The 27,165-nt window shown below is 47.2% G+C and overlaps 1 protein-coding gene across 1 annotated transcript in view; it reads right to left on the bottom strand.

Annotated features, from left to right (window-relative positions):
• EMC2 (ER membrane protein complex subunit 2) overlaps positions 1-27,165 on the bottom strand; it is a 201,185-nt gene that overhangs the window by 107,730 nt on the left and 66,290 nt on the right. The window contains exon 5 of the mRNA XM_082259776.1: positions 1,010-1,095. Coding sequence (XP_082115902.1) covers positions 1,010-1,095 — 86 coding nt within the window. The remainder of the gene's footprint in view (positions 1-1,009; positions 1,096-27,165) is intronic.

The following is a 27,165-nucleotide window of genomic DNA, read 5'->3' as shown; positions in this document are numbered from 1 at the left end:
AGAGAGAGAGAGAGAGAGAAAGGGGGACGGGGAGAGAGAGAGAGAGAGAGAGAGAGAGAGAGAGAAAGGGGGGAGAGAGAGAGAGAGAGAGAGAGAGAGAGAGAGAGAGAGAAAGGGGGACGGGGAGAGAGAGAGAGAGAGAGAGAGAGAAAGAAAGGGGGAGAGAGAGAGAGAGAGAGAGAGAGAAAGGGGGACGGGGAGAGAGAGAGAGAGAGAGAGAGAGAGAGAGAGAGAGAGAGAAAGGGGGACGGAGAGAGAAAGGGGGACGGAGAGAGAAAGGGGGACGGAGAGAGAAAGGGGGACGGAGAGAGAAAGGGGGACGGAGAGAGAAAGGGGGACGGAGAGAGAAAGGGGGGGAGAAGTTTTTAAATGTTTTTTTTCTTTATCTTAATCGTTTAAAATTATAGAGGAATTTAAGTATAACTGAAGCAGGTGGAGTGTATGTAAAAGCAATGTGAAAAAAAAAAAAAAAAAGTTGACGTGGGGATCATAACATTGCTATTTTTTGCACACTTGGGCAACAATCCATTGTGACACAACCACAACAAGAGAGGGAGGGAATGTGGTTTATGGAGAGAATCTGAGATTTGTTCTCATTTAGAACACTAAGTTGCATTATGAGCTGTGCAGAAAAGTCAGTAAAAAAATAGTTTTGTGCTCTGTTAAGGGCCAACTCACTTATCTATGCACTCCTGGAACCAAAGTGGCAATTATCAATGAATGTTAACTTTATTCAATAATTTTGTTACAACCTATATTTAATGAAGAGATCCTACACTAACAGCAGTTATTTCAATTTTCTAATATTTCACTGTAGATCTAGTTTAGTATTAAAATCTATATTAGAAACTTTATTAATAAAATATTTATGGTATAAATTATCAGATCATAGATTTCAACAGCATCCAAGTGAATTAACTCAATTGTTGCACTGATTGAAGTATACTGAGAAGACACAACACAATACTAGCAGAAAACATTTGAACATATATGGTATCAATTATTTTACCTTTCCATGGCTTCAAATCTCATGCCAGTTAGTTTCTTCACTCTGTGGCTGCCAGGAAACTGCCGCCGTAATTCTTGCAGACAGGACTTCAAACAAAGAATAGGCAGACATTAATGTTTAACATCAAAAGCCGACTTCCTCTTAAAGTGGTGCTAAACTCAAAGCAGTTTTACCTTAAAGTGGTTGTAAAGGCTGAAGGTTTTTTACCTTCATGCATTGTATGCATGAAGGTGACAAACCTTCAGTGTGCAGCTCCCCCTTCAGCCCCCCCTAATACTTACCCAAGCCGGATCTTGATCCAGCGATGTGCATGAGACCCGAGGCACTCCCTGGTCTCTCCATCCTGATTGGCTGACATTTAGCAGCAGGAGCCAGTGGCTTTTGCTGCTGTCTCACACCGTGACGAGTATGACTGCCAGAGACCAGAGCAGCACTTGCAACAACAAGAAAAGTGCGCACCGACATTGTGCATTACAACGCCAGCGATTTTGGCTCTGAGGAAGAGGGTTCTCCCTTGAAACGCATAAGCCAGGTCATTGTGGACGCCGTCACTCCATCCAGCAGTACAGAAGTGTCCAGGAGGTGATTGGTTCCCATTTCCTACATGCATGCATACATCTTACGTTTGTGAGGATAATGTATGCTACCCATTTGGATTTCAATAAACTTTTTTAGTGGTAATGCACAAGGTTGGTGCGCCCTTTTCTTGTTGTTGTCTTTCAGTGTTTTTGGATACGCTTGATCCTGAGGGGGCAGCCAGACCGCCTATTTTTTTTTTTTGGCAAAAAAGACCATTCAGATCACTCACCTTCCCGCATACCAATTGAGCGCAGGAGAGATTACTGTTTTTGGAATATCCTTATAGCCAGGCCTCCAGAGTTCCAAAGAGAATCCCACTCCCGACTCACGATGACCGCCCACATCCAGAGTATAGAGCACCCACTAGGAGTGTGTAGTGTAAATTACAATTACAGCAGGCCTGAGGCAAGGCCTCCCTCAGACCACCGTTCGTCCAGAGCACTGTGTGTGCATTACAGGCCATCTCTGACCACTGGCATCCAGGGCACTGTGCATTACAGACTATTCCTCAGACCACCATCCAGCACTGTGTATCATTACAGGCCTCCTCAGACCATCACCCAGAGCACTGTGCAGCATTACAGGCCTCCTCAGACCATCACCCAGAGCACTGTGCAGCATTACAGGCTCCTCAGACCCCGTGCAGAGCACTGTGCAGCATTACAGGCCTCCTCAGACCCCGTGCAGAGCACTGTGCAGCATTACAGGCCTCCTCAGACCCCGTGCAGAGCACTGTGCAGCATTACAGGCCTCCTCAGACCCCGTGCAGAGCACTGTGCAGCATTACAGGCCTCCTCAGATGCATGCCCAGAGCACTCTGTAGCATTACAGGCCTCCTCAGACCACCGTCCAGGGCACTGTGCAGCATTACAGGCCTCCTCAGACCCCGTGCAGAGCACTGTGCAGCATTACAGGCCTCCTCAGATGCATGCCCAGAGCACTCTGTAGCATTACAGGCCTCCTCAGACCACCGTCCAGGGCACTGTGCAGCATTACAGGCGGCCCCAAACCACTGTCCAGAGCACTGTGCAGCATTACAGGCTGCCCCAGACCACCGTGCAGAGTACTGTGCAACATTACAGGCCACCTCAGACCATCCAGAGTGGATAAATCTGTATCTGTGTGTAATGTTTGTTCAAACCTTTATACCATAAATAATAACATGCTATTAGATTTTCTTATTCAGGAGTATATAATGAGTTTGGAAGTTCTATAGAACGCTTAAATAATGCACTACAATTAAACCAAAAACACATTAGATTTTAGTTGATTACCATTATTTTATTCAACTAAAATGTACTTGAGATTTTTAGCGACTAAAATGGAACTAAAACTAAAACGGCATTTTAGTCAAAGACTATGACTAAAACAATTGCAGATGACTAAAATGAGACTAAAACTAAAGGCATTTTAGTCAAAAGGCTGACTAAAAGTAAATAAAAATGTGATGGCAAAATTAACACCGATATCTCCTTTCATTTTCTGTTGGGTCTCCAAGTGAAGAAAAATCTCCCAGGCAGGCCACCATAAAAATAATACATAAAATAACTTGATAGAGTAGAGAAGGGTAAAATCTCTATCAAAAAAAAAAAAATTTAGCTTTACATACACTTTTACATTTTTGAATAAAATGGCCAAGGATGGTCTATTTCACTAATGGAGAGATCTCCATTTACGGTTTCTAAAACATTACGAGTGGAATTTATCAAAAACTACAGCAGCAGGATCTGAATCAGCTTCTAATTTTTATTTCCAAAGCTTACAGTGAAACTAAATTCCAATTTAAAAATTTACATTCAAGCATTAATTCTTAAAGTGATTGTAAAGTCTCTTTTTTTCTATTAAAATAACGAATATATTATACTTACCTGCTCTGTGCAATGGTTTTGCACAGAACAGCCCAGATCCTCCTTTTCTAGGGGCCCTGGCTGGAGCTCCTGGCCTCTCCTTCCTGGAGTGCCCCCACAGCAAGCAGCAGCTCCCTGCATCCATTCAGACATGGACCCGTGGTTTGGCCCTTCCCCCTCCCTACCTCTCATTGGCTGATTTTGATTGACAGCAGCAGGACCCCCTACAGCTGTCTCAGCATATCAGGTGGGAGAGTCCCAGACGACTGAGGCATTCATGGACATCGATGAATTGAGAGGGGGCTCAGGTAAGTATTAGAGGGTGCTGGGGCGGCTGCTGCACACAGAAGGCTTTTTATCCTAATGCATTAGGATAAAAAACCTTCTGACTTTACAACCACTTTAACTCCGTATGTATTTTTAACTCTAACTTCTTAACAAATTACTTTTTTGTTGCTGTGATCCCACATCCTCTTAGAGGGTGGCTACATTAATTCCCTATGGTCCCACTGTATTTGGGAACGTCGTAGCAACACCGCATAGAGCAGTACACATGGCGGCAACTAACCAGGAGAAAGGTTTGAAAGCCAAGGTAAAAGGCTCAACTTAGTAAACCTAAGAACAGTTCTGGGAATGTCTAAAATGCTACTACACGCTCTGTGCAGACTTCTAGGAAAACCAATTGTCTATTGCATGTAGAGGGCAGTTTCTAGGGGCGTCCACACAAAGAATACTGATGCCACGGCTGCAAAAAAGCAAACTTCAAATTCTTTGCCATTAACAAATTTGTACTCGTCACAAACTGAAATGGAAAAAATGGATTTTTGTAAGATCTTACCGTAAAATCCTTTTCTCTTAAGCTCATTGACAGACGTAGTCTTCTTGATTCTCAAGAGCTGGGTTATGTTGTCTCCGCAGGAGTAGGACTAGGCAGAAAGACAAAACGTTCTGGCTCCACCTTAGGGGCAGTCCCTGAGGGTATATCCTCCCTCTCTCTGCTACAGGGAATCAGTTCTGTTTTAAAGCAGTACAGAGAATTTAACCCAACCCAACTCAATGATAGAGGGGCGGGTACTACGTCTGTCAATGAGCTTAAGAGAAAAGGATTTTACGGTAAGATCTTACAAAAATCCATTTTTCTCTATCGCTCATTGACAGACGTAGTCTTCTTGATTCTCAAGAGCTGGGACATCCAGAAGCAGTGCCACAAATGAGGGGTGGGATTGACAAAATCAAATCCAATCTAGAAGGCCCAACCGGTGCCAAACTAGAAGTTTTAAAGGCTCATTATAAACAAAGAATGAGACTAAAGAAAAATTTTCCAACGGAAAAAACCCTCGAGGTAGACCACTGGTCTCCTCAAATTGCGGCCTGCAAAACCTTGCGGCCAAACGAGGCATCAGACGATGCCATTACATCAACTTTATAATGTTTAGTAAAGGTATGCACCGACGACCAGGTAGCCGCCTTGCACACCTGGACCACTGACGCCTGATGGCGAAAGGCCCATGACGCACTAAGTGCCCGAGTGGAGTGCGCCTTAACAGGGAACGGGGGCTCCCGACCCTTAATAGAATAAGCCTGTACTACCGTCTGTCTGATCCATCTGGAAATGGTCACGGCAGATGCAGGCAACCCCTTTTTGGGTCCATCTGGGATCACAAAAAGTGAATCCGTCTTGCGAAACGAGTCTGTCGTTTTCAAGTATACCCTGATCGCCCGGACCACATCCAAGGAGTGTAAAGCAAACTCCCGAGGATGACTGGGCTTAGGACACAGGGAAGGTAATACAATTTCTTCATTCAGATGAAATTCTGAAACCACTTTTGGTAGGAAGGATGGATTCGGACGAAGAACCACCTTATCTCTATGAACCACCAGATATGGTGAACGACAAGATAATGCGGCCAGTTCTGACACCCTGCGTGCAGAAGTAATAGCCACCAAGAAGGCCACCTTCTGGGACAACGTGGGTAGAGGAATCTCCCTAATATCTTCAAAGGGAGGTTTCTGAAGAACCGACAACACTAAATTAAGATCCCAGGGGGGTAACGGCGCGTGCACTGGCGGAGCCAGATGTCGCACCCCCTGGATGAAGTTCCGCACCAAGGAATGAGTAGCCAAAGGCTTCTGAAAGAAGATGGCTAATGCTGAGACCTGACCCTTGATAGTACTCAAGGCCAGTTTCTGCTCAACCCCTTGTTGCAGAAAAGCCAATATTCGACTAATCGAATAAGACCGAGGACGGAACCCCAAAGGTTCACACCATGCAATGTAGGACTTCCATGTGCGATGATAAATCTTTCTGGAAGTCGCTTTCCTTGCTTCAACTAGAGTAGGAATAACTGAAGCTGACAAACCTTTGTCCTTCAGCACCTGGGTCTCAATAGCCAGGCCGTTAAAGCCAGCGATCGTAAAGCAGGATGGAAGATCGGTCCCTGAGACAGTAGATCCTCCCTGAGAGGAAGTCTCCACGGAACGTCCGCCACCAGTCTGACCATGTCGGCGTACCAAGCTCGACGAGGCCAGTCCGGCGCTACCAGGATTACTGGGATTCCTTCCTCCTCTATCCTGCGAAGAAGTCTTGGCAGTAACGCGAGAGGAGGGAAGGCATATATTAGCTGGTATTGCCCCCACGGGGCGATCAGTGCGTCTGCGGTTTCTGCTAGAGGATCGCGGGAGCGAGCCACGAATCTCTGAACTTTCCTGTTGAATCGTGATGCCAACAGATCCACATCCGGGGTGCCCCACCGTAGGCACAACTGGTGGAAAACGTCTGGATGGAGGGACCATTCCCCCTGATCCAGGGTCTGACGGCTGAGATAATCTGCCTGCCAATTCTCCACCCCCGGAATGAACACCGCAGAGATTGCTGGAACAAATCGTTCCACCCAGCGAAGAATGCAAGCCACTTCTTTGGCCGCTCGGACACTCTTGGTGCCCCCCTGGTGATTGACATAAGCCACGGCCGTGGCATTGTCCGACTGGATCCGAACCGGGCTGCCCTGGAGCTGCTCGGTCCAGTGAATCAGACAAAGTCTGATCGCTCTCAGTTCCAATACATTTATCGGTAACCTGGATTCTTCCGGGGACCAAAGTCCCTGGACAGATAACTGACCGAGAATTCCTCCCCATCCGGATAGACTGGCATCCGTGGTCACTATCGTCCAATATATTGGCAGAAATGACTTTCCCTGGCTGAGCATCGGAGACCGAAGCCACCAGACCAGAGACTCTCTGGTCTGTTTGCTCAATCGGATCTGATTGTCCAGGGATTCCGGATTCCGATTCCATCTGAGAAGAATCTCTTGCTGAAGAATTCGGGTATGGGACTGGGCAAATGGGACTGCTTCGAACGAAGCCACCATCAACCCCAGAACCCTCATGCAAGTCCGAAGGGAAGACCAGCTGTTGGACAGTAACAACTGGACTGCTGATTGAATCTTTCGGAGTTTCCCTACCGGAAGAAAAACTCTTGTCCTGACTGTGTCTAGAATTAGACCCAGATATTCGAGCCTCTGGGTGGGAACCAGAAATGACTTTTGCTGGTTCACCAGCCACCCGAATTCCTGTAAAGAAATCATAGTAATTTCTATGTTTTGTAGCAAGGTCTGAGGAGACTCTGCATGAAGCAGAAGATCGTCTAGGTAACCAAGGATCGATATACCTCTTTGGCGCAGAAGTGCCAACATTGGGGCCAACACCTTTGTGAAGACCCGCGGAGCCGTGGTGAGACCGAAAGGTAACGCCACAAACTGATAGTGGTTCTCCTCTACGGAAAAGCGTAGAAACCGCTGATGTCCTGCGAAAATGGGAATGTGAAGATAGGCGTCCTTGATGTCTATGGACGCTAGGACATCCCCTGGATGCAGGAAGGCTGCTACCGTGCGAATGGACTCCATTCTGAATCTTCTTATGTTGACGAAAGAATTGAGTGCTCTAATGTCCAGAATTGGACGCACTTTGCCCTCTTTCCTGGGTATTGTAAACAGGTTTGAATAAAACCCTTGAAACCGTTCTGTCCAAGGAACGTGGACTACCACTCCTTGTTGTAGTAAATCTGTGACTGCTCTCCGCAGATCTTCTAAACGATCTGAGGATAGTCGGATATTGGAAGGGAAGAATCGCGCCGGTGGGAGAGATCGAAACTCGATCTTGTACCCTGACCTTATGACTTCGCAAACCCATTTGTCCGGGATTCTGGAAAGCCATGGATCCGGGAACCGGCGAAGACGTCCCCCCACCCCAGTTATGGGTGGGGGCGCACCTTCAGGCTTTGGATGGTTTATCTTCAGGTCTGGAGGGGGCGGGCTTTTGCTTGCCCGACCAACGACCCCTGACGCCTCCTGCAGGAGCTTTGGAGGACTTAGTTTTTTCACCCGCGGGACGAAAAAACCTCTTGTGAGCAGAAAAAGAAGGCCCTCGTCTTTGACGAGTTCCTCTACCTTTAAAATTTTGCGGTAAAAAGGTGCTCTCTCCACCCGTGAGATCTTTAATGATCTCATCTAAGTTGGCTCCAAATAGACGCCTTTCTGAAAAGGGGATATTAGCCAATGCTTTTTTGGAACCTTGGTCGGCTAACCAACCTTTTAGCCACAGTGTACGCCTGAGAACCACTGCTGAGACTGATGCTCGCGCCAATAATGGAGTGGCGTCTAACGCCGCATCACACACAAACTGTAACCCCTGTATCATTTGTTCCAACAAATCTGATACCGCCTGAGGGACCTCTTCTAAGTCCCGGCGTAACCACTTGGTCCATTCAGTTACAGCCTGCGAAACCAGACCAATAGCTATTATAGGTCTGAAAGCTGATCCAATCAAGGAAAACATGGTGCGAGACATAGCTTCTATCTTGCGATCCACTGGATCTTTAAAAGACGGAGCGTCTTCTAAAGGAATAACCGTGGCTTTATTCAATCTAGCAATTGGTGAATCCACCACAGGTGGTTCTGTCCATTTCTTAATAAGGGTTTCCTCAAACGGATAACGCCTGTCAATGCGTTTAGAAATAGTAAAAGTGCGTTTTGGCAGACGCCATTCTTCTTCGATTGGATTGCCAAAACATTTGGGCAATGGAAAAACCTTCGCCACTTTGATGCGTTTTTTAGTCCCAAAAGGGATTTCAGTTTCAGCTATTTCCGATGGAATACCCTGTAACCTTAAGGTCTCTTGAACAGATACAATGAGTGCGTTTACCAACGCTTCCTCTCGGGCTATGGCGGATGCCGAAACATCCTCCTCACTGTCTGAAGAGACAGGACCCGAGACACCAATCCCAGATGAAGTACCTGCAACTGCAGAAATAGGCTCAGAGTCTGAATCCGAGGTTTCAGATAATAAGGGGTTAGGCGGGGGTCGCTTTCTTGCGCCCTGTCCCTGACAAGCCACTTCCACCCGGGACACAAAAGTTTCCATAATAGCTGACAATGATTCAATTGTCAATGGGGTGCTGGAGGATCCCGCAGACCCCTCGAGGGGATCCGGAGGAGATACATGAGTGGCAGGGTCCATGTTAATACAGGACACCTTTGCCAGCAAAACAAAAAAAAAACTTTTTTTTTTTTTTGTGTGTCTCCCCCTAGCGCAATAGCGCCCCTCAGAGTACCTGCTTCTCGATCCCACAGAGAGAGAGAGGGACCCCCAAGGCTCACCAACCGATGCAGTGCAGTTTCCAACCAACTGCAGTCAGCGTCTGTCTTACACAGACTGGAAGGAGCTGTTTGCTTTTTCCCGGGTAGAAGGCGTGGCTCCGCCCCCTGTGTACGCCTTCCGGCGTTCCCAGCTCTCCACGAGGTAGCTGGGCTCACAAAACATGGCCGCCCCCATAGAAGAGACATAAGACTCCAAAAACATGGCGGCCGGCGTGACCTGAGGACATACATGCATTCGGTCTACGGCAAAATGGCGGCGGACCGCCGAAATCGTTTTCCCAGCACATCCACCTGCATCTCTGCTAAGAGGCGATATATGAATCTACAGAAGATACACTACACATAAGGTAGGATTATACCTCCTATGTCTGCTGTAATGTTACAGTCTGCTGGGTAGAGTGTTAGCTCTTAAACCAAGTCCACTTCCCACAAACACATGCTGTATTACAAGGGGGACTTGTAAGTATCAGATATATACTGACCATATATGGAGGGGCCCATAATACATACTGCCTCATAACGAGGAAAAAAGGGAACGTTTACTCACCATACCGAACCGACAGGCACCCTCTCTTCACAATACCCTCTCCACCGGGGTGGGGGTTTGTGGACCACTCCGGACGCCTCGACTCTCTGGTACCTGGCGTCCAAGCGAGACTTTTAACTCGCAAAGTCAGTCCCTTCACTGGGACTCCGTCGCGGCCGACCCAGCGCGGAGCTCTGGTCTGCACGCGCTCGTAGGCAGAAACCGGGGTGACCACTGGATCTCAACATCCAGCCCGTCGCCCGGCCCCGCATACTTACTTGAATATGTCGCGGCCGACCAAGCGCAATGCCATGGTCTGCGCGCGCTCGTAGGCCGGCTGGGGTGACCACAAGTGTCGCCCAGTCCGGCATTTTTTGCTTGAAGATCTCACAGGAAAAAACACTGGAGAAAACTACCTAAAAAATGTCTTTTTCTTAAAGAAAAAAAGTCTTGCCAGGACCAAAAGATCCCAGCAAGGAACTTAGGTCCTTACTCCTGACTAGACAGAAAAAAACTGATTCCCTGTAGCAGAGAGAGGGAGGATATACCCTCAGGGACTGCCCCTAAGGTGGAGCCAGAACGTTTTGTCTTTCTGCCTAGTCCTACTCCTGCGGAGACAACATAACCCAGCTCTTGAGAATCAAGAAGACTACGTCTGTCAATGAGCGATCGAGAAAATTGATTTGAATTCTATTCAATTCCTCAACAGTGTGCCTGGTAATAGGTTACATCAGTTTTTTTTAAAGCCCTATTACATTTTCAGTTCAAATCTACTAAATTCATATAAAACTAGCAGCTGTTCTTCCCTAGAAAACAGCTAGTCCAAGAAGAAAAGCCCATACCATGCCAGCATGCTGCAGAGAAGGATCCTAAGGCCCCTTTCACTTGGGCGATCCAACCAGGTCCGCCTGTCAGTTTTTCAGGTGGACCAGATCGAACCCTCCAGTCTCTTCGATGCAGCGGTGGATGTCAGCGGACACATGTCCTATTCCACATCCATCTGGTGGCTCAGGTGGCATTGGATAGAAACAGACAGGCGATCCATTTCCATCCGATTGCCCAATAGACAAGAACGGACTGTGTCCATGTCCACTCTGCATAGCGGAGCAGACACAGACTGGTCATCCACCTGCTCGGAGGGGATCAAAGGAAAGATTCAGAGGCGCCTGTATGAAAGGGGCCTTACTCTGTGTGGAGGTAGCCTCTCTACAATGGTCCCCTCCTTGCTGAGTAAAACCTGCTATTTTCAATACTCACACCCCTGATGTTGGAAGTTCAAGCTTTAAAAATCACTAAACCCACATTATAAAAAAAAAAAAAAAAACTATCAATAAATGGTGTATTACATGCTGTTCCTAACTCATTCACTATAAGATTTGTTTTCTGCCAAAAAACCTGGTAATCCTGCTGCTCGCCATCTCCACCTTCTATCCATGTCCCCAATGATGCTAGAGATTTTGCAGAGCAGTGTTAGCAACTCTGCACATGCTCAGTTTTTACTAAGCTTCTATACTGAGAATTTCCTCCCCATCACATCTGAGCAGCCCATGTGACTATAGAGTCACACATGTGGGCATATATACTCTGGTAAGTGACAGCCCATTCCCTCCCTCCTCCTCCATGCCCACTCATCAGCTAAACACAATAAGGGCCCTATATTACATGTAGATTGATAAGCCTTCACCTCCCTGTTATTCTGAGACACATGCTGGAGGGGTGTGACACAGCCCGTACCTGGCAGAAATCCGCCCACACCATGTTATTTCCAGAAAATAAAGATTTGAGATTTGATTTCAAATATATATTTGTATGACAATTTAAAATGATTGATATTATTTTTACTCTGTATTCCAAAGGCTTTTTTTTTTTTTTTGGAACATGTGACCAGCAGCAGAGGACTAGAAGCTCCTCTGTGAAAGAGCTGGGTGATGTGACAGCTGTATACTGATTAGATAAAAGGTACGTAGATATATAGTTTTTTTAATAATTATGGTACCATCCATACACAGGGGGAATAGAAGGGACAATGTAAATAAACAGTGTGTGTTTAGTATCACTGGTCCTAAGAAGTGTGTCTGACTGCCATAGAGATATCATGCATCCACACAAAGAGCAAGGGTCCTTTTTATATTTTGATGCATGTTAAATGTATATAGTGGATTTAAACTGAAAGGTTAGTTGGCCTTAAACCACTTGCCGACCGCCGCAAGTACATATACTGGGGCGGTCAGCCCCTCACAGGCCTGTGAGGCTCTGGGGAGCGAGCGAGCGCTGCCGAAGGCGCGCTCCCGCACGGTCACGGACCCCCCCGCGGGTGTGAGCGGCGGACCCCATGTCCGCCGCTCACTCAAGATCGTCTGTGACAGCGGGACAAAGGCAGGCGGCTAGTGTAAACAAGCCGCCTGTCATTCTCCCCTGTGTAGGAACAGTGATCATACGGTTCTACTATGTAGGACCATTGTTCCTACACCTCAAGCCACAGCCAGTCACAGTTAGAATCACGCCCCTAGGGACACACACAGCCCCTCCCTCTCAAATAAAGTTAACCCCTTCACTACCAGTGTCATTTTACAGTAACAGTGCATATGTATAGCACTGATTACTGCAGTAATGTCACTGGTAACCCCAAAAGTGTCAAAAATGTCAGTCAAGGGTCCGATCTGTCCGCCCCAATGTTGCAGTACCGCAAAAAAAAATAAAAAAAAAAAAAAATAAAAAATCGCAGATCGCCGCCATTACGCGTTAAAAAACAAATAACAAAAATGACAAAAATCTTTCCCTTTGTTAGTAAACGCAATAACTTTTGCGCAAACCAATCAAAATATGCTTTTTGTGATTTTTTTTTACCAAACATATGTAGCATAAAACAAATTGGCCAAACATGTTAAAAAAAATTTGATCTTTACATTTTTTTGGGGGAATTTCATATAAAAAAAATGTGAAAAATATTGTTATTTTTGCAAAATTGACGCTCTTTTTTTGTTTATAGCGCATGATCAAAAAAATCGCACAGGTGATCAAATACCACCAAAAGAAAGCTCTGTTTGTGGGAAAAAAAGGACGCCAAATTCGTTTAGGTACAGCGTCGCACGACCGCGCAATTGTCCGTTAAATTCACGCAGTGCCGAATCGCAAAACACCCCCTGGTCAGGAAGGGGGTAAAATCTTCCGGGGCTTAAGTGGTTAAACTGATCTCAGCACAGTTACACAGAAAACTTCTATATAGGCTACAAGACAATGCAATTTCACATCTCACCAAGTGGTTTGTTAATGGAGTTCAGAGTACAACATCGGTAAGAATTTTTTATTTACATGTCTGCCACAATCACACGGCGCTCCTGCATTTCTCATTCCTTACAAATGTTGACAGTCCCCACGGAGAGGCTGGAAATCGCTAAAAACTTTCGGGGTTTCCAGTGACTTGAAACATTGATTTTTTTTTTTTTTTTTAAGCTAAACAGTTCTATGACACTTTTGGACACAGAACAGAAAAACTTTGCTCATGATGATGAAAAAAGAAAATTATAAATATGCGCAACATAACCATGCAAATTTAAACAAATATTCTGAAGCATATGCAGATGTACGAGAGAGCCATGGTGAGAACATGTGGAAAAAAAGTGAAGCACTTCCACAAGATCTCAGCTGCAGTGTCGGTTGAATATGGAACGCTCCATGTGTCAGAATATGGTCAGGTTGGCAACACTTTCAAAAATAAACAAGGTTCAAAAAGAGTCTGATCTGCAGCTATGGCAGATCCGTAAGTCATTCTTTCAGCAGAAAAATAAATAGTCAGTACATGAAACATATACAGGAATAAAATAATTTATGCCAGGGATCTCAGGCAGCCTGTGACAATCTGGGAGGGACCGAATTCTCCAGATGTCCCTACCAGAGAATATCTCACAGTTGTGATGCCAAATACAATTTTATTAATTTAAAAAAATAAAAATAAAAAATCAAGAGGGTTTGAGAGTCCTGTCTCATCCTACATTGACAGGAGTAAGAATATGGAGTTTGGGTTCTTTTTTTTTTTATGTAGCTCGGTTTGATAGTAAGCTCTTTGAAACCTCCATGAACCAGCCTAGTCACTATTAAGTCACTTTAGGATGCAATAAATTCAAGTGGCTCAGAACTCAAAAAGGTGAAAGTCTGCAATAGTAGAGGGAACATCTAGAATTGTTAATAGTGCCAAGGTAGTACCAGAAAAATTGGATTTTTTCTTTATTTGTAAAATTATATTCTTGGAATATTTCACAGGACACAGGAAATCTTCAGATCCATTATGATAGTGTTAGGGCTCTTTCACACGGTCCGCCTCCGTAGGCGGATCCGTGCTGCTCAGCGGGGATCGATCCGCGATCCCCGCTGAGCCGGCGGATGACAGCTCCGTCTTCGCTTGCAGTGCGGAGAGGGAGGTGTCACAGCCCCCGCTGCTCTGTATGGGGAATCGGATGAGAGCGGACCGCCTGTCCGCTCTCATCCGATCCCATCCGATCCCCAGGACGGATGGAAAATAGGGTTTCCATCCGTCCGGATTTCACGGACAGGATCGGATGCGGATGGCAGCAGGTGTTAGCGGACATGTCACCGCTGACATCCGCTGCTCCATAGGGCTGAATGGGGCATCCGATCAGATCCGCCTAAAAAACTGACAGGCGGATCTGATCGGACCGACCGTGTGAAAGAGCCCTTATGCAGCTACCTTTAGGTGTTCAGACGCTGGCAAAAAAGACGAGAAATCTCCCTTCCCAAGCATGACCCCTCCCAGTTAAGAAGGGCTTCAGGTTTTGTACAAAGCTGGGAACCACACAGAAGATAGGTGTGATTCTTGTGCCCTGTGATGTACTCCAAGAAAAGGACAATTTCCCAACAAAAGCCCATTTTCTTTATATCTCAGGATACAGGGTATCTTCATATCTATTAAACATAACAACACTTTTTGTTACACTTACTGGACATGTTATTATGCGATTCGGAATGAATCCGATTTTTTTGTCATTTATTCATTGAGAAAATAGCGCCGATTCACCTGGCCTTTTCTTCTTCTGTTACCGATTCTGTTATCCACACGATCATACATTGACCGATTAATTACCATTGGTCTTTGATATTTTGTATTTTTTTAAAGAATATTTCTCAGCATGAGGTTTATCCTTTATTTATTATGTATGTGTACATGTATTTCTTTCTCCTGCATTACAAGCAATCATACTATGCTATTTGGCCACTGCCACCAGTACTATCCATGGCTGTCTGTACCCAGTATTATGTTATGTTATGAACACCATCTATTACATGCACCTGCTCGTTGGGGTATGCACTAGAGCTGCACGATTCTGGCCAAAATGAGAATCACGATTTTTTAGCTTTGAATAAAGATCACGATTCTCTGTGTAACAAAAAAAAATTGGGATAACTTTACTGTTCCGTTTTTTTTTTTTATTCATTAAAGTTTATTAATTGCGTTTGAAAGACTGCTGCACAAATACAGTGTGACATAAAATATTACAACAATCGCCATTTTATTCTGTAGGGTCTCTGCTAAAAAAAATACATAAAATGTTTGGGGGTTCCAAGTACTTTTCTAGCAAAAAAAACTGATTTTAACTTGCAAGCAACAAGTGTCAGAAGAGGTTAAACTTCCTTTCTCCCTGGCAGAGGGAAGGAAAAGATACAATGTAATCATTTTGTTTATAGTTACTGGGAGTTTTCCACAGCTGTTTTCTCTGCTCCCTCAGCTATGCAAAGAATCGAGCATATGTCAGGTTTAGATCGTCAGGGGGGGGGGGGGGGGGGGGGTGAATCGAGATCGCGATTTTCATACGATTAATCGTGCAGCTCTAGTATGCACCCCAGTTTGTTTACTCCTACACCCGTCCCTGACCTTTGCCCCTCCCAGGGAAGGGCAGGGCGGGGTGGTGTGGGCGGTGCATACTGGCTATATAACTTCCTGAGTGTGTATGGTGGGTCAGTGGCAACTTTATCTCTGAGGAAGAGGGTCCCCCCTCAAAACGCTTAAGCCGTAGAAGGTTGTGAGGACGCCATCAAGCTATCCAGCAGTAGAGAAGTGTCCTGGAAGCGAGCAGTCCCCATTTCCTACATGCTTGTACATATCCTATGTTTGTGAGTATATTGTACGCTCCCTTCGATTTTAGTAAACTTTTTTAGTGGCAATGCGCAAGGTCGGTGCGCCCTTCTCTTGTCGTTTTCTTGAGACCAATTTGTGTACAAAGCATGCTGCAAATAAGGATGTACACAAAAGGAGAGGATGTTGTGCTGGATGCCATGATCTAAACTTTGGAGTGGAGAACTATTGGAAGCTTTAAATTGGTCCGGACCACTTTCACAACAAAACTCAGAAAGGCCTTTTGGGTCTGAGACAAAACCTGACCCCGGGGGTTCCTCCAAAAAGGATTTCTTGGATGATGGATATTCCACATCCTGTTCAGTGTCTGAACTGCCCTGGACCTATATCGCACCTTAACGGTCAACAAGGCAATATAGCATTGCACAGGATCCCTTCACACAGAGTCCAGTGCCATCCACCAACATTACTGGCTGACCCCACGTACCATTCCTTTGTGCATATTAAAAGCCAGGCCATGGCTCCAGAAAAGCTAGTCTCCTAATCCTCAATGGGATCGTTGAGCAGCAGATGATTTTATTATGCAGAGCTTGCCCAGCCATGACCATCACCTAATAAACTGAAGTCTTACCTAGCTGGAAGGGGATTTGCTGTCCTTTTTTTGCCAGTGTCCAATTACCTTAGGATGGCAGCAGAACCCTACCACAATGGATATGAAGATTCCCGGTTTCTTTGGATATACAATATAAAAATCTACCTTTTGTGCTGAATTCCACCTTTTAATTTTGTGCCCATACTACAAGACTTGACTGCCTATAGTATTTAAAGTCTAGGGGGGGGGGGGGGGCAGCAGAATACTTAGCCACCTGTTGGCTTTGAGGAAGAGGCGTATGCCTTGAAAACGCGTCAGCCGTCATCCTAATAGGACAATGGACATTCGTATGGACTACTCCTGATACTCAAGTTCTTGAGTTTGATATGATTGATTTTTCACCTGTGTTTGTGAGTAGCCATTTTTATGTTTTAACAATAAAGCCAATATTGAGGATAATGTGCTAGGTTGGTGCGCCCTTTTTTGTGTTTTTTATTTGCAGTACTGCTGGGACTGCCCCAGTCCTTTAGGGTAGCAAGACCGTAGCCATCCAAGACGCCATTTGTAAAGTCCCGTGGGAAGAGCAGTCGGGGAGCCTTGTTGTCTTAGCGTAGGAGAAAGGTGTTCATTCACCTTATTTTGTTTGGAGCTGCCAGGGAGTGGAGAATGGCATAAGTAAAATTACTTTTACCATCCACTAGACTAAATGAGCAGTTAACCCTTGTAGTATGGGCAAAGTCCAACTAAGAATTTTCAGAAGTCCCAGAGTTTAGCTTTAAGTATGTAAACCCCAACAATGAATGTCTCCTATTGTTCTCCTTTGGTTAAAAATAAAACTGCCAGATTTTTTATTTTTTTGCCCTGACATGCATTTCTAAATAGCAGTGTATTTCCTGAGCCTAGGAACACCTGTTTCCTTAGCTGGGAATCTGTCCGCTGGTCCCTGCTTAGCAGGCAGATGGCTAGTCCATGTCTGCTCCGCTTAGGCAGAGTGAACACAAACACAGCCCACTCTCCTCTATAGGTGGTCGGATGTAAACAGACTGACTGTGTTTACACCCTACTGCCATCTGATCCGATAGACTGATGGGGATCGGATTCCCATCTGTCTGTTTTTAGTGGATATGTTCGAATCAGATGTCCGTTGACTCTTGCCACTCCATAGAGGAGACCGAAGGGTCTGCCTGAAAAAACTGACAGGCGGACCCAATCGATCCGCTAGTGTGAAAGGGGCCCGATAGCTGTATCTCCATAGTAAGATCCAGGACATTGCTGCCCTTTTACGGCTAGTCTCATTAAGGCTGCAGTCACACTTGAGCGTAGCGTTTTCTCGTGATTTTACTGCAATTTTTACCACGATTTTCAGGCGTTTTTTTCAGGCGTTTTTGGAGGCAGGCATTGACATTAAAAACGCTGGTAATCAGCCCAAAAAGAAGCTCATGTACTTTTTTCAGCTTCAGGCGTTAAAACGCTCAGATGTGAACAGGGGCCATTTAAATGAATGGGGTTTTACTTGTTGGGCGCTTTGGAACTTTTTTTTGAGCGTTTTTGGAGCTGAAAAACGCTCAAAATCGCTCAGGTGTGAATGGAGCCTAAATCTGGAGCAAGATTTAGTGAAGTCACTGGCTGCTCATTGTTATTGCTGGAGAGGAAGCTTTACCCATTCCATAAAATAATTCACCTTTTTTATATTTTACAACCAATCTAGCAAGTTTCCAAACATAACCATTCAACTTTTCTTTTTATCTGTTAAGTGCTGTAATAGGACCATCAAGAATCTGCCAATTGAAATTTAGGATCTTGACCCCTTTCACTGGCTCAATGCTTTAGGAGTTTTAGCAAAAAGGCACCAATTACCTCCATTTAAATATACTGTACATGTCTCCTGGAATAGCTCCTGAGAGCAGAAAACCGCACATCTCTAGGGAAACCCGCTTTCCCAACCCAAAAACATATCCTGCCCGCTCCTCAACACCGCACCTCATATCACTCTATTGTACATGTTCCCAGACAATCTAAAAACTGCATGTGCTGTACAGGAATGGTGATTACGGCTTCTGGCACTGAATAAACTAAATATGAGAAGCAGCACAATTTTATTTTTTTTATTACAAAGCTGTATGTATTCTTTTATGTAGCAAATTGTTTCTCCATGTTCTTATATATAGGGGCTTTATGGAAACTAATTTTTAACAAATGTGCATCAATGTACACCAAGTAACAAAATAAACTTTATCTTCCATTTTATTGCCACCCCACTGGTGTGCAAAACTACAAATTCTCTACTCTTAAAGATGTTTAAAGCACAACTCCAGCTTAAAGAATAAGTTCACTTTGTCTATTTTTTCCCCTGTGCTGACCTAACAGATCCTTCCCCCTTCCACCGATACATGCTTATTGAGATCCAAGAACCGCAGTCTCCAGTGCTTGTTGAAATCCAAAATGCTGCAAGCCCTCTCCCTCTTGGGGTGCCAGCACAGAAAAACCACATCGAAGGTTACAGGGCTGGTTTTCTAGCCTGGAGACAAAGGGAAGCAAGACCAATAACGATCTATAGGGCTCTACTTTCCAGGTGAGACTCAGGAGAAAGGACTTTCAGCAAAACTAAAAGCTGCGGGCAACAGATCTTAGCAAGTTTGCATCTGTGCAGGGGAAGAGTGGGATCAGTTAGGTCACAGGTGAGGGGCAAAAAGAATAAGTGTACTTGCTCTCAAATTGCAATGTTTCTTTAACCAGTTGCCGACCGCCCCACGCAGATTTACTATTGCAGGCAGGCTCGGCTGCGCATAATCACTTAGTACTACGTTATTACGTGCACGCGGTCTCGGGGACGGGCATGCAACGCCGACAGTGCGCTCCTGCTAAGATTTGACACAGCGGGAGGCGGGCCACGGGAGGAGGGGCGGCGATTGCGGGAGGGGCGGCCTCCCACAATGGTCAGAGAAACTGACAGAAGACCAGCCTGCTTATGTAAACAAAGCAGGCGGGTCTTCTGTCACACAGGCAGAGAGAGATCAGGAGTTTCAGCTGAGCTCTCTGTGCCCGTCACAGAACCCTTCCCCCCCCCACAGTCAGTAAGCATTTTTAGGCATACATTAACCCCTTTGATCACCCCCAGTATTAACCCCTTCCCCGCCAGTGTCATTCATACAGTAACAGTGCATAATATTTAGCACTGATTACTGTATTAATGTCACTGGTCCCCAAAAAGTGTCAAAAATGTCACTTAGGGGTCCGATCTGTCCCCCGCAATGTCGTAGTCCCGCTAAAAATCGCAGATCGCCGCTAAAAACAAAAATAAAAAGTCAAAAAATCTATCCCATAGTTTGTAAACGCTATAACTTTTGCGCAAACCAATTAAAATACGCTTTTTGGCATTTTTTTTTTTTTACCAAAAATGTGTAGCAGAATAAAAATTGGCCTAAACTAATAAAAAAAATGTATTTTTTTAAATTTTTTTTATTGGGAATGTTTTATAGCAGAAAGTAAAATATATTCGTTTTTTCCAAAATTGTCGCTCTTTTTCGTTTATAGCGCAAAACCTAAAAAACGCAGAGGTGATCAAAAGGACCACCAAAAGAAAGCTCTATTTGTGGGGAAAAAAGGATCATCAGTTGTATGTGGGTACAGCGTCACACGACCGTGCAATTTTTCGTTAAATTAACGCAGTGTAGAATCGCAAAAAATGGCTCGGTCATTAAGTGGGTAAAACCTTCTGGAGCTGAAGTAGCTAATGAAAAAAAAAAATTGATTCTTTCTACTTACCTACCTGTAAAGTGCATTTCTTGGAGTACACCACGGGACACAGAGCCGGCTATAATCAGGACAGAAAAAGATAGGACGTTCTCCCCTATATACCCCTCCCATTCATTAAATACTTATGTTTTGTAGCAAGCAATAAACTCCCAAAAGAGGGAAGGGACCTCTGTGTCCCATGATGTACTCAAAGAAAATCGATTTTAAAGGTTAGAAAAAAAAAATAAGACAAATTTTATTTATCGTATGTAGCACTGCCTCCTAGAGGACTGCTGAGAATTACACTTTCTGTAATCGCCTGGGTTACCCTTAGCAGAAAGACAGCAGAAAAAGAGCAATGAAAGTTCTTGGCTCAGTCAATACTCAATCCAGGGGATGTTGGTTTTTGTGGTTTTATTTTAAACTTGGATTGGAGAAGGGATAAGTGGGATACTCCAACTACTAACTATTCACAGTCTGGGGGCGTGGCTTGGATGTAGAGCGGAGCGGACGTGTGCCTCGAGAGCTCCCGCCATCCTGAACTCAATCTATACCATCCTGCCGAAGTTATCGCCTCTATCTACCCGGGTTTCCGTCCTACCTGCTGCACTACTATCCCCTGCCGTCTATGCCATCCAAGGGGAAGAAATCTGCGGCTCCGCGCGCGTCTGTCCAGCGCCAGGCCCTGCCCACCGCATGTCCGGACGCCATCTTGACCGAACGACTCCAGGCCTTGCTGAGGGACATGGAAAAAGCTCGGGTGTCCAGCTCCCCTCCGGCTGCCCCGGACCAAGGGGTGGGAGCGGATACGGCGGTGATCCTGCAGGCTATAGAGCAGAGCAAGACCTCCCTTCTGGTCCGCATAGACCACCTTGCGGAGGAATGTAATCTCATCCGCAATGACCTGGATAAGATCCGCGGCCGGCTCACGGAGGTGGAGGGCAGGGTCTCCACGACAGAGGACACTGCGACCCGCCATTCCGGATTGCTGGATGCCCTCCAGTCTAAGGTGGACTCCCTTATGGCGAAAGCTGATGACGCCGAGAACAGGATGAGAAGGAACAACGTCCGGGTGCTTGGCCTGCCCGAAGGATCGGAGGGTGACTCCCCTGCTGAGTTCGCGGAGGGCTTCTTCAGACGCCTCCTGGAGTTGGGAGAGGTCTCACCCACCTATGTGGTGGAACGAGCTCACCGGGTCCCCTCCGGTAAGATGATCCCTGGCGCCCCTCCGAGACCTTTCCTGGTTCGTTTCTTGAACAACAGGGACCGGGACCGGATCTTGGGCGAAGCGCGCAAGCACCCGGAGTTGCGCTTTGAAAACACCTGTGTTCAACTGTATGCTGACTTTTCGCCAGAGCTTCAAAGGAAAAGGAAATCTTTCACTGATGTCAGACGCCGGATGAGAGAGAAGGGGGTCCAGTATGGCATGCTGTACCCCAGTCGTCTCCGTGTTACTCATGGTGGATCAGTGCGCTTCTTCAACACTCCGGACGAAGCTGATGCCTGGCTGCAGGCCCTGCGCTGAGATGTGTGAGTACCGGCCCCTGGGAACTGTCTACCTGTGAAGATGCCTCGGATCTCCTTTCCTTGGCCCCCGGTTGCTGTGTTCCCATTTTCCTTTTGCCCTTCCCTAGGGGCTGGTGGATCCTTCCCTGTCGTGGTGTTCAGCCCCCCTTGTCCTGTCCCCCTCTTCTTTTTTTTTTGCCTGTGCCATGATTTTCTCCCCTAACTTTTTTCTCCTCTCCTCCTGACCCTCCTGTACACCTCTGTTTTATTTTGCCCCTTTTGGAACCTGGATGGGGTTGCTTTTTCCATCCATTGTTAACTGTTAGATATCCTGTTGAGTCCACTTGCTATTGGGAGCTCTCGGAGCTCTCCTGTACTGCTGAACTCAGTGACGATTATTCTCCTGCTTGCACTGTGGACTTTGATTGCTCCATACCCTCTACATCAGAACTGACCGTGCGGGGGGGTCGTTCCCCACCCACCTGTCGCCGGGTGGAGTCCCCCCCGGGTCCTATGTCCGCGGACTAAGGTGACTGTTCCCTATTCCACCGCGGACGTTGTTATTTTTGTTACGGGATGAAGCTGTACCAGGCTGTTTTTGTTTTCCTGGTCAGCAGGGAGGGTTTTTTTGGGAACTGGTTGATTTTTTCTTTTATGGATTTTTGCTGTTCCTTTTTTATTTTTACTTTTGTTTTGGCTGCTGGTTCGATGTATAATGTCCTATGTATGGGTTTGACAGTCAGTGTTTTATGTTGGTGCCGAGTTCTGATGTCTGTGTGGTCCAGTGTGGTCGTCCTGGGCGGGAGGGAGTGTGTGGTGCGGAGGTCCTCCTGCCCCTTGGGTGCTCTCCTGTTGTCCATTCTGATCTGGTTCCATGGCGGGACGCATTAGACTGCTGTCGTGGAATGTGCGAGGCCTTAATAACAAATTCAAGCGGGCTTTGCTGTTCAAATTTTTACAATCGCACAAACCACATATCTTATTTCTGCAGGAGACGCATTTAATGGGCAGCTCAGTGCTGGCATTGCGTCGGCGCTAGGTGGGGCACTCCTTCCATGCCACGTACTCCTCGTATGCTAGGGGGGTTTCCATCCTCATCAACAAATCCCTGCCTTGCCATGTTGAACAGGTCATTACGGACCCGAAAGGTCGTTATATTATCCTTGCTTTACGAATTGAAGATAAGCTGTACGTTTTTGTCAATGTATATGTGCCTCCTCCCTTTTCCGGCTCTGTGTTGTACCAAATTTATGACCACCTGGCTGGGTTCTCTGCTCCGGGGGTCTTTTGGGCTGGTGACTTCAATGGCATCCTGGATGGGGCGCTCGACACATCTAACCCGACCAGGCATGAGTGCGCGGACCTGGTCGGTTGGGCTTCCGCGCTGCAGCTCACTGAGCTGTGGCGATGGAAAAACCCACTGTCTCGCCACTTCTCACATGTGTCGGCGCCTCACCATTCAGGATCACGCATTGATCTTGCGTTCTGCCCACCTCTGGCGCTCCCATTTGTGGTTTCGGCGGTGTACCTACCTTCCGGCATCTCGGACCACTCCCCACTGGAGTTGGAGCTGGAGCTGGGGAGCCGGAGGGGGGGTGAGTGCTGGAGACTGGGGACCAGGTGGCTGCGGGACCCTGGAGTGGAGGAGACGGTGCGGGGCAAAATTTCCCAATACTGGGAACACAATGTTGGTACTGCTACGCCCTCGATGTGTTGGGACGCCTTTAAGGCCACCATACGTGGTGACTACATTAGTGCTGTTAAAGCGGCCAGGGTGGAGGGCGCTGCGGAGTTGCAGGCATTGGAGGAGGGAGTGGCACTGGCTGAGTCTGAGTTTGCCTTAGACCCGTCTCCCGAGGCGCACTCCTCCCTGGCCCAGGCCCAGAGGGCACTTCATTCACATGTGTCTGCGGCAGCTTTGACGGACGTGGGCACACTTAAAGCTAAGATTTTCGAAAGTGGGGACAGGAACGGGAGACTTTTGGCTAACCTGGTGGCTGATTCTAGAATGCAGACTGTTGTCCCCCTTATCCAGTTGGAGGCGGGTGGCACTTCCTCTGACCCAGCTGTCATTTTGGATGAGTTCAGGAAGTACTATCACAATTTGTATTCGGTACCTCCCTCTATGCGGCCTGCGGTGGACCTTGGGTACTTGGGAGATTTCTCCCTTCCGTCCCTGTCGGTGGAGGAAGCTGCGGCTCTGGAAGCAGACTTCTCCCTGGAGGAGGTGGAGACAGCTATTCGCTCTCTCCCCCCTGAAAAAACCCTGGGCCCAGATGGTTTACCAGGGGACTGGTATAAGATGTATATAGCTGACCTGGCCCCGCGGCTCCGCAGCCTCTTCCAGGCCTGCCTGGAGGCTGGGGCGCTGCCGGACTCCCTGCTTCAAGCCCACATAGTCCTGATTTTAAAGCCCGGTAAAGACCCCTCACTCTGTTCGGCGTATCGGCCGATCTCTCTCCTTAACTATGATCTTAAGATCCTTACGAAAATCCTTGCCACCAGGTTGATGAAGGTGCTCCCGTTCCTGGTTGACATAGACCAAACAGGTTTCATGCCGGGTAAATCTACCGACATCAATATCCGTAGGGTGTACACTCATCTACAGATCCCGGCGGAGGACCAGAGTCAGAGAATCCTGGTCTCATTGGATCTTGAGAAGGCCTTTGACTCTGTTGCCTGGCCTTATCTGGGTGAGGTGTTGCGGAGGTTTGGTTTTGGCCCCATTTTCCGTAAATGGATAGATATTCTATATAGTCAGTCTCGGGCCCAGATCAAATTGGGGGGCAGGGTTTCGCCTGCTTTTGATATCCGGCGTGGTACCCGCCAGGGTTGCCCACTCTCGCCGGCGCTGTTCTCGCTGGCGGTGGAGCCCCTGGTGAGGGCTATCCGAGGGTCGGGGGAGATTGGGGGGATTAGGGTGGGATCCCTGGAGGAAAAGTTGGCGTTGTATGCCGATGATATTATCCTGTTCCTCCGGGATCCGGGCCCCTCCCTCTGGTCTGTTCTGGGCCTGCTCTCGCGCTTCACCGAGCTATCGGGCCTCCGTGTCAATTGGGGGAAATCTCTGTTGCTGCCGGTTGGCACGGATGCTCGGGCGCATGCGGATCCCTCCCTCCCCCTGTGCTGGGCGGACAGTGTCAGATACTTGGGAGTCACTATTTCCCCGAAGGTGCAGGACTTCTGCGAGCTCAACCTCTTCCCCCTCCTTCAGTCTTTTAAGGTTAGACTCAGGGCTTGGACAAACCTTCCGTTAACCTTGATTGGGAGAATCAACCTAATCAAGATGAAGTTGCTGCCCCCGCTCTTGTATATTGTACGCCAGTCCCCGGTGTGGATCCCCAAGCGGATCTTTAAACAATTTCACTCCCTGATGACTGCCTTCCTGTGGGGGGGCCGCCCCCCGAGGCTGCGACTATCTGTTCTACAGAGACCCTGGACTCATGGGGGGTTGGCCTGCCCTGATTTTTTCAAGTACTTCCTGGCTGGTTTGCTGACTCACGCACATAATTGGCTAATATCTGACGAAGCTAACTCCGCTGTGGTTCTAGAGGCGGCCCTGCTAGGATCATATGAGGCGTTGCGTAACGCCCTATATCGGGGACCCAGGGCTCCGTACCCCCTTACGACCTCCATGAGGGCAGTCATCAGGGCCTGGACTTTGATCTCCCCCTATTCCAAAACAGACCCTGGTCGGCGGTCTCCGAACCTTCCCTTATGGCGCAACCCGGAACTGCCTGAATTCCTCTCTGTCCCTGATCCATCTATCTGGGCTACTAAGGGAATCCGATGTCTTTCTCACATTTGTCCGGAGGGTGTCCTTCTTAGCTTCGACCAATTGAAAAGCAGGTTTGATCTCCCCAACTCTTACTTTTTCCGGTTCCTGCAGCTCCGCCATGCCTTTCGGACTCAGTTTGGGGAACTCCCCCTGAACTTGACTCCGGCAGACCTGGAACTGGTCCTCCGGGATGAGGACCTTCAAAAACCACTCTCCTCTATATACAGGTCCCTAACGCCCAACGTGCATGTGGGTCTGGAGAGATTGAAGGCATTCTGGGTGGCGGAGATGCCGGAATTGGATTCAGAGGATTGGGAGGATGTCTGGGATTATCCCTTTAAACATTTGGTGTCCTCCAGAGATCGCCTAATACAGTTCAAGATTCTGCATAAGTTCCATCTTACCCCCTCCAGGTTGCATAGAGTGTCCCCTGGCATTCCAGATGTTTGCTGGAGGTGTGGTTCTGCCACTCCCTCCTACGCCCATATGGTCTGGCACTGTCCGTCCCTCCAGGGTTTTTGGTCTGAGGTCCTGGGATTCATCACACGTCTAACCACTATTGCTGTCCCTTCCAGGATTGAGACCTGTATCCTGGGTCTTGTTAATGCCTTGGCGCACTCGGTGGCCACCCGCACCTTATTGGGGCTGTTGCTCTTCTATGCCAGGAAACTGGTGGTAATCCGTTGGAAGGATTCGGGGGCTCCGGCCCTGTCGCAATGGAAGGCTTTGGTCAACTCTATGATACCATTGTATAAAGCAGTTTACAGGTTCAGAGGATGCCCTGACAAGTTTCACAAAGTTTGGAACATTTGGCTGGAGGCTACTGATACTGCGGATGAGCCTTCACCTCCGCCTCCGAGAGTTTCTTTGGCTGATACATAGATGGGTGTCATACATGTAGGTTGATGTGACCTCCTTGTGCCTCTCTGACCACGCTGGACCACGCTATGTTCCTTCTTCCCTGCCTGTTACACTTTAGTTACTCGGTACCTTTGCTCCCAGGATTTTTGGACCGGTAGCCTTGCTGGGGGGAGGATGGGGGGTGGGGGGGGGGGTGTTATATTATATTTTGTTTTTTTTTTTTTGTTGTTGCTCGAGTGTGGGTTGTGTTAGCGGGATCTGTGTTGTCGAGCCTGGGTATGCCCATAAAGCTCTGTTCTGTATGTTGTGTTTTGAAAATTAATAAAAAGAATTTAAAAAAAAAAAAAAAAAAACTATTCACAGTCTGAAGGACAGCTTACTGTACAATGCGGCAAGGCCGCTGCTTAACTTGGCCACTTAGTGAAGATACTTTAAATGCTCCTGTGCAAATATTCTCTTCAGGGTTCTGAAACTGGTACCCCCTTTACTCATTATGCCTGTGTGCTGACACCCGTCCCCTGACTCTTATTTTCTGGAGTGGTCCCCTTCCTGGCAGACCCCTGGGCAAGTTCCTCTGTACTCATGGACACTGTTTTTCCAGAGTCACCGTTGCCTCCAAACTCCACTTGTCAGCATCCACTGGACCTCTGGGTTCAGACACTTTTTCCGGTTCACCAGGCCGACTGCCTGTGACCACCTTCCATAACTTCAGAAGAGGAGACAGCCGTCACCCTCCTTCCTGTCCAAAGACCACCCGGCCACATGTGTCCTTGGCTTTTTATAGCCTATCCCAGGATGCACCACTGTCTGTGTAAACCCACTGGGACAGCTACAAAAGCCTGTGTGTCACTGGCTGGGTTTCCTCCACTGTCAAATAGGCCCCCTTATTGGACACAGTGGGGACACTCCCTCAGCTCAGATGAATCACAAATGGACACATGCAACAGGCCTGACTAGAAATCCTGCTCCCTGATAAGCAGAAAGAGCAAC

The sequence above is a fragment of the Pelophylax lessonae genome (assembly GCF_965119305.1).
Source record: "Pelophylax lessonae genome assembly, chromosome: 5".
NCBI lineage: Eukaryota > Metazoa > Chordata > Amphibia > Anura > Ranidae > Pelophylax > Pelophylax lessonae.
Note: the sequence above shows the minus strand (reverse complement) of the source record. Positions and strands in the feature narration are given on the sequence as shown.